We start from the raw sequence: 9,223 nt of genomic DNA, 5'->3' as shown, positions 1-9,223 counted from the left end.
TCGTATCTTTTTTCGGTATTGGGTTTTAAATACTTGGTTTGCCCTCCAGGTTTTTTTTATCAGTGTCAGGTTACTCTGGTTGCGCAGAGTACCATATGGTATACCATTTGATATCTTGAAGATTGACATTCTGATCGTTGAGATATCCAACAAAGCATTTTGTATGGCTTTTGCTGGATATGATCGGTCAGTGTAATCCAAACGCACTTAGAGTCACTTTACAACCATAATAATTTCAAAAATATACGCAAAGTATAATTATATATATATATATATAAAAATTGAAATAGATGGTTAATTACATAATTAAATTTTCAGGTTTATTTCAAGGCTTTTGTAATTAACAAGCAAAATTATAAAAGTCACCCACATCGTTTTACGGTACGTTTTTGTCCAAAGATTCAATGCGATTTCTAAACGTAACTTCTCAACTTACTCATGCTGCCAACTAAGGTTTAATGAAGTTCTCCAATCAATTGCTAATGTGCTGAAACGCACTTCAGACAATAAAATATATTGGTGGTTGAGTTAATTTTTATCTCATGCACCACGTTTCTGATAATACCACGCTCATCTTGTTTCTTTTTGCAGCGAACTTGTTTATTATGGCTAGTGTTTTGGAGTTCTAGGGTTGAAAAAGAATCAACTTGTTTTAGAATGGGAGAGATGAAGTTGTTTCATCGAATAATATACGTTCAAAATATTACCATGATTAAAAAACTAACACTTTATGTTGTAATTCAAACTAAATCTAAAAATTGAAAAATTGTTCAATAAAAAACTGACATTTGTTTCGGTTTTAGCTAATTAAAAGTTCGGCTAATTGAAAATACTCAATTGTTGCATGGATACTTTTTCGCACGAACAATTGAAAATTTAACAAAATTTTAATAAAAAAATATTCTACCAAAAAAGTATTGTATTTTAAGAAAAAAAATACTGGATTACAATGTAACACTCAATCAACATAAAACAGCATCACAATAGAAATTGAGGGCTGCTTGAAAAAATTTTCTTTAACCAAAGCGTTTTTTTTCACCAAAACGTTGAAATATTTTATTTAAACGATAATGATAATGAGTGTATGGAATGAGTGATGATCATGACGAATGCAAGAGATAAATAAAGATCATGACGTTTCAATGAGATGATTAATGATCATACATTGGTAATGGAAAATGAATCAGTCATTTATGTATATTTTAATCCAACTATTTGGTTGTCACACCACTTTGCACATTATCAATGTGGTGATAAAATAGCACATATCAGACAAGCTGCAGTTGATGCCTTCAAAGATTCCTATTCAGCAAATCTGGAGCTACCTATCTTTGCGTAAAACTTCCAAATATGCTTCGTGTAACATCGTCACAAAACGGTCATCATTCTAAAAATAACAACGATATATAAACTAGATGTCTAACTTCGATCCGAAAAGTTTAGCCGCTTTTGTCCTTTACAAATGGCAGATTAAATTTGTAAACAAAAATTATTTTAAATAACTTTTCTTTTCTTAAATGAATTATAAACATATTTTAAAGATAATTTACTATTTATGTAAAAATGTTAAGAGGAAATTAGAATACTTGTAAAATAATAATTTAAAGTTTTGAATAGAAAAGTGAAACGACAGACGCATTTGATGCATTGTTATGAATTATAATACTTTTTAACATAGGCTCATAAAAAAACTTTTATAAGTATTTAATAATTATTAAAACGTGTTTTTAAATTATCTGTAACTCGTTGGGAACTTTTGATGCTCTAAACTCGCATTTTTAACTTTTACTCCACACATCAGCTTCAGCTTTCGCCCTTTTTACAAATGGCGGACTATATTTATAAACAAACAAAAAAAAAAACGGCTTCATTTTTCGTCCAATAAAATACCGCAAGTAAGACATCTAGTTTATATTATTGAAAGATAAAAGCTTTTTTAAAAGGGTTCCTGTGGGAAAAAAAAATCTTTATAGACGCCATAAAACTTTTTTGCTTCGGATATTGATAATAAATATAAAAATTTAAAAATGCATTACAAGTTAAAAATGAGTTTATATTAAGATTAGTATTTTTTGGGGGTTAATTTGAGCGTATTTATTTTATATATATAATATATATTCATTATATACGCTGTCCTCCATAACTAAGGAAACTCTAAAAAAAAAAAAAAAAAAAATAAGGCAACTTTTATTATAAAACAGTTTATTAGTAAAATAGTACTGAAATTAAACTTTATTTTCAAAATATTTTAATATTTTTAGTTTGCAAACATGTTTTAGTTTGTAATAAGTGTTTTATGTTATATTAACTAACAAGAGTCTTGCTTTGCAGAAGTTTATAATAATGTTGCTTAGAAGTGACGAGATGGCTCGTAATAAATGTAATAGTTTTTAAAATAAAAACAAAAAAATCATTAAAGATTATAATAATGGAACTACACAAAGTGATTTATGTAAAAAGTATAAAACATCGAAAGCAGTTACAAGCCGATTAGTCAATAAATATAAAACGAAAGGAACTGTTGAAACTGAGCATTTAGGTGGATGGGCAAAAAAAAGTACTCGACATACTGATCGTAAAATCAGTAGTATGTAAAAAAGAAACTCATTTGCTAGTGCAAGAGATACAGTTGATGAATTTCATCTAATATTTAAGAAAGTACTGTACGAAGACGTTTGGATAAAGCAGGATTGTATAGTTATGGTGCAGCAAAATAACCATTTTTGAGAATTCATGGAAACAGCCTGATGTCAAAGTACGTTTGCGAGGCAAGTTTCGAAATGCAGAAGAATTGTATCAAGGACTTTTTAGTGACTAGTCACAGATAGAACAAATTCAAATTGACTAACTTATAGATTCTATGTCTTATAGATGTTTTGAGGTTATTAAAAACAATGGATATGCCATTAATTATTAATCTTATATGCTTTAGATAGTGCATTATTGAATAACTGTGTTCATTTGAAGTATTTTTTGATGATTGCATTTGATTAATATTAGATATTGTTAAAAGTTAATTTAGTTTTGGAGTTTGAAATAATATTTTTTTATTTTCTCTAGGGCTTTATTTGTATTCAGGTGTTTTAATATAAATAACTTACATAAAATAGTTACTTGGACTATATTTTACTTAAATCATTACTTTTTTGTATTAAAACTAGAATGGTAATAAGCCTAATATTGTGTTTTTATAAACTTCAAAATGTGTTCCCTTAGTTATGAAGGACACTGTGCATATAAATATATATATATATATATATATATATATATATATATATATATATATATATATATATATATATATATAAATATATATATATATATATATGTTATATCTTTATATATATATATATATATATATATATATATATACATATATATATACACACACACATATATATATACATATATATATATATATATATATATATATATATATATATATATATATATATATATGTTATATCTTTATATATATATATATATATATATATATATATATATATATATATATATATATATATATATGTTATATCTTTATATATATATATATATATATATATATATATATATATATATACACATATATACACACACACACACACACATATATATATATATATAATATATATATATATATATATATATATATATATATATATATATATATATGGGTGCTCCCAAAAAACAAAATTTTTGAAAATAACCTGCTCCCACCCCCTAAATGTGTTCTATCTAATACAAAAACACTAGGGACCCATTAAATATTCGAAGGTCTTGAGGGACTTTTTGAATAAAATATTTTTTATTCAAAAAAATTTTAAACCTAGTGTATTAGATAAAACACATTTAAGGGGTGGAGAAGATTATTTCCAAAAATGTTATTTTTTGGGACACCCTAATATATCTATATATCTGTATATAAATATACATATACATACACATACATATATATATATATATATATATATATATATATATATATATATATATATATATTATATATATATATATATATATATATATATATATATATATATATATATATATATATGTATAGACAGCTGATAAATGTGACCTTAAACTGTTAGAGGTTGGCATTAGGTCAGCAAAAAAATTTGAAATAGAGGTCTTACCATAAAATATAGAAACAAGGTCGGCATTTTTTGCCAACCCAAACACTTTTAGCTCGGCAGTAAGGTCAGCATTGCCGAATGTTGACCCTAATTCTGAGGGCTGATTATAGATGTATACTGATATAAAATCTTAATAGCTAACAATGGAATTCTGCAAACGTTCTCCTTTATGACGAAAAATCTCTTCAGACTAACCTATCATACTAACAAAAATTAATACCTTTTATTACAAAAATAATATGTTGAAAATAATAATATATTTTTCTGAAGCATAAGTCCTTCAAAATATTTAAAAACAAGAAAAATATAACAAGGATTCAATCAGTAAATATGATAGCTTAGTATAAAGAAAATATATTGCAAAGCCTTTAAAGTGATTACACAAACCATACTAAAATTTTTAAAGTCTTTAACTTATACACACATTTAAATATTTTTAAAGGAATTTTTAATAGATTTTCCTTATCCTAAATAACTTCACCAGGAAACTAAGAAACCTGAATTTTCTCAAAATGCTATATATAATGCAGCTATACTTTTGTTTATAAAGCCTTTTTTATCAGTCAAGCCCTTCTTAACTGCCAAACAAACCTATTATTAAGTCCCAGTCATTTTGAAACGCAAAAAAAACTTTGGCAACATTACTGAATTTACTGATAATAGAAAAAACTTTCATCGTCAGCAGTTTGATAAAAATTCATGGCATATTTTTGAAAACTTCATGTCAAGTTTCAAGTTATACGATAAAAAGATTTACACTGCGACCATTTTCTATAGGCGCATGTGGATGATATCTTAAAAACGTACTTAACTTTAGTTTAATAGTGTATTTCAACAAATTATAAATAAAGTATCAAAAAATAATGAAAATTATCACCAATAAAAATCAAATTTTAAAAGAGGTCAATCATAAATGAATTAAGTTCAAAAGAAAGGTGACTATTTTCTATAGACGCAGTTCACATTTTTTAACAAAACTATCATAAAAAAAATTTTTATCACATTTTTAGTACTTAATTGGACCTCCTTTGCGCTAAATTACTTGATAAATTCATTTTGGCGTACTTCCCACCAAGTTTTCCAGCACTTTTGGCTCCATATCCTCCCAGCATTCTGATACTGCTACTTTTAGCTGTGCAACAGAGTTATATTGCTTCTGGTGAGCATAGATACGTCTTACAATGATTCTCCAGATGTTTTCTACAGGATTCAAATCTAGACTGCAAGCAGGTCACCACGTTTGCTCGATTTTTTAGCTTTAAACCAAGCTTTAGTTTCGTTACTAGAGTGAATGCTGGCGTTATCTTCTTGAAAAACCAACTTTTTGCGTCGATTTGTTTTTAAATGGAATCAAACATAATTTTAGCACATCAATGTATTCAGAACTTTTTACTTTGCAAGATGTAAATGCTAAATTTAACATTCCTGTTGCACAAAACCCAAGCCAAACCATCAAAGATCCACCACTAAAATTCCTTGTCGAAAAATATTCGGGTTCTCTCCTCAAATCACGCCAGTAGCCACTAAAAATATCAGGCCTATCAAGGTTAAACTTTTTCACGTCCGAAAAAATCACCTGGTATTGAAAACAAAAATATTCAGCAGTTTAAACATCTTACGTATTCATGAGAATTAAACCTAAAATTTCATACTTGTTCCCAATCGTGTGCCATGTTTTCGCCGGCAAATTCCATCTGTTTTTGTTTGTGAATGAGCTTCAAATTTGGTTCTTTATTCACTTTTGATTTTACAATGTGTGGGGTGTCTTTCTTAACTTTCCTAATTGTCTCCTTGCAAATATTTAAACCCAAATCTGACTTAATTGTTTTCAAACTTTTTTATGAATTTGATGCGAGTCGAACAATTCTGCGTTTTTCACGGCCTGATGCCTTAGATTTCTTTGGTTTCCGCTTGATTGTTGCATAATCTGTTGGATTTTTCAAGAAATTTCGGATAACGTGATCTGATCACTTCAATCTTCAAGCAATTTCTCGATTTCGATCTTTTTCTCGATGTTTAACCAATATTTGACCTTTTTAATATTGGTAAGGACCTTTCCTTTTGGCATTTGGTTAAGTTCAACTTAATTTCGACTCACAAAATAAAAAATACTACAGAATATAAGAAATTTGCGACAAAACTCGTAAAAACTTTAGTGCGTCTATAGAAAATTGCCACGTGAATATTAAAAGTTTAATTATTTTAAAACAATCAAGACATTTCATAATCAGATGCATAATGGATCATTGTTTTCTTACATATACTTATTCAAAAGTACCGTTAGAACGATTTTATTACCACTGTAACACTGTAAATCCACTAATTTCTACATGCGTCTATAGAAAATGGTCGCAGTGTATTTAACAGTTCATCTAATGATAAATAAACAAACACTGGTTTTATAAAGTCATGTATAAATCTTAGTTAATAAATATTATTTTTAAATCTAGAATATTATGTGTTAAACATTCAAAATTTAATGGAGAGAATCTTTCAAAAAATGACATAATGTGAAAAACGTAAGATTAAGTTTATTTTTTATACATTCTGAAAATATATTTTGTTGATTCAATAAAATAATACTTTGTTAAAATATTTTTTGTTGAACAGTAAAATAGTAATTAAAATTGATGATCTAAAAACCAACAGTATTTCATTTATATATGCGTTTAATACTTTATATTTACCATTATTACAATAGTAAAAATAACAAAACTATAAAGTGAATTGAAAAAAAATTTAATGCTAACCTGAATGACATTTAAAAGAGTTTGTTGAAACTCATCCTTAGATAGTACCAATTCTTTTTCTTTTGTCTTGTTGCGCAATTGAAATGCAGCAGGAGACATTAAGGAATTTAAACATGAAGCTGAAGGTGCTTCACGACCTTGCTACAAAATTAATCAACAATTGGTTAAATTACTTAATAATTGCAAAACTAAACTTTTATTAGCAATACTTTTTTAATTAATAATATTAACTATCAAAGTGTAAATACTAAGGTATAAATCAAAATTATTTTTAATACTTTAATTTTTTTATATGTTGCTATGCTACAAGTTATTTTATATCATAACAAATGTGTTTCTATAACAACACAAACAAAAAAAATAGTGAAATATGTGAATTCAATAAAAGTTATAGATAGCCATGGTTACTACTAAAAAAAGAATACTATCAAAGCACTTTTATATATATTTAACTTCTTAATAAAATTTTGCTGCCTTATTACCTCAATTTTCTGTTCATCACCAAAAAGCTAAAAAAAAAACTAAAATTTTTTAAATATGTCATTGTTTAATTATAACAGTTGGATTACTATTTACTTAAATCATAAATAATGAAACAATTAACAATACAAAAAAATTTTCTAAAATCTTAAAAATAAATTACCTTTTTGGAGACCTTAGTACCTTGCGTTGCAAAAGTGGCTGAAATTAAATGATAATGATTTTAAATTAATAACACTTAAATACAATATATATATATATATATATATATATATATATATATATATATATATATATATATATATATATATTATATATATATATATATATATATATATATATATTCATATAATATAGTTTGACATTAAATTTATTGTTTGTGGTAAAAAATGACTCTTTGTCTTGAAAATCTTTAGAGACTTTATGTAAAAACCGTTGAACTGAATTAAGGAAACTTTATCAATTAAAAAAAAAAAATCGCAACTTTATAGACTGAAATGTTTTTACTTTTTTAATGAAAATTAAAAACATTTAAGCTTTTGTTTTTATTTTTTAATGTTAACATAAACCGTCTAAAAAATAGGTAGAGCATGCAGGGAATACTGCTAGATGGAATGTTAAAAGCAGATTTAGATTGGCAATCTAGTGTCATACTGATTTAGGGATCTGTGGGGCTTAGTACACACATCAACTGATTTAGGGAGAACATCCAAGGGAGTTGTGGCTACATTGACTGAGGATTTGGACAGCAATATGTTTTTTTCATTCTTCTTTTTTTCCCAGAAATTGTAAATACACACTTACTTTTGTGTACTTAGATAAACATTTGGTTAGCGAAAATGCTGATATAAATCTATAAAGTTTATTTGAAGGAAAAACAAAAAAAAAACGAAGAATAATGAAAAAAAAAAGTTGTTGCATTAAACCCCTAGTCGATTTAGCAGCACTCCCATGCATATCCTTTAGAAGTAAATAGATTTTATTTGTTGACCAGCTTCACACCCCTTCTTCATCTATAAGCCTGGCACAGATGTATTTTTAATACATCTGTGCAAGGCTTATAGATTAAGGCTAAACGTTTCCAGTTTAGGATGTTGAATGCTGGATCTTCTTGACTCAATGCATGAGTTTTGCTTGTGTCTCTGAATTTATGACTAGGCATTATATTATCTCCTAATTAGGGTACAGCTCTAAAACTCAGTTTTATGGTTCTTTTGGTGTGCGTTGTCAAAACCATATTTGTAGCCCTTTGTTATGGCTTAGGGTTTAGTAGTAGTAATGAGGCAGTTGCTTCGACTGTTAGATAGTATACTGAGTGCTATCTGTGATAGTGTACTGTGTACTATCTTTTATCTGTGCTTTGAGTCAATTTCTTTAACCAATTTAAAAAATGACTAAAGTATCAAAATCTATATAAAAAAAAATAAACATTGTAATCACCAAGTTCTTTAAATCTTTCATTCACAAATATTTGTGGTCTTTGAAGTAACTTTTCTTTTGCTGAGTATTACTACTTTCAAAGTTCACCACACCTACTTGCTTTTCGTGAGACTAATTTGAGTTCAGGTGTCTCATCATGTGATTTTAGTGTTAATGGTTATCTTCCTTTAATTCAAAAAGACAGCAATAGTCACAAGGTTGGCCTAGGCATTTACATTCGTAAAAATTCACCCATTTGTTGGGAAACTAGGCTTGAATCCACAGACTATTATTTTATGTGCTTTCATTTAGCACCACTTCACTCTATCACCATTCTCTTTGTTCCATATCACTCTTCTTTATCTCAAGACTGGACTCTATTTGATATTACTCTGATCAAATTGACTAAACCTTCTCTCTTTATCTTTCATTGCTGTT

At 27.0% G+C, this 9,223-nt stretch overlaps 1 protein-coding gene across 1 annotated transcript in view; it reads right to left on the bottom strand.

Annotated features, from left to right (window-relative positions):
- Positions 1-901: 901 nt before the first annotated feature.
- Positions 902-9,223, bottom strand: part of LOC100205078 (mRNA-decapping enzyme 1A) — a 51,434-nt gene continuing 43,112 nt past the window's right edge. The window contains exons 8-11 of the mRNA XM_065800876.1: positions 7,530-7,567; positions 7,369-7,395; positions 6,887-7,027; positions 902-1,387 (exon numbers count right to left, since the gene is read on the bottom strand). Coding sequence (XP_065656948.1) covers positions 1,322-1,387; positions 6,887-7,027; positions 7,369-7,395; positions 7,530-7,567 — 272 coding nt within the window. The 3' untranslated portion in view covers positions 902-1,321. The remainder of the gene's footprint in view (positions 1,388-6,886; positions 7,028-7,368; positions 7,396-7,529; positions 7,568-9,223) is intronic.

Source organism: Hydra vulgaris, chromosome 07 (assembly GCF_038396675.1).
Source record: "Hydra vulgaris chromosome 07, alternate assembly HydraT2T_AEP".
NCBI lineage: Eukaryota > Metazoa > Cnidaria > Hydrozoa > Anthoathecata > Hydridae > Hydra > Hydra vulgaris.
The sequence above is the reverse complement of the archived record's forward strand: the minus strand, read 5'-3'. Positions and strand labels throughout refer to the sequence as shown.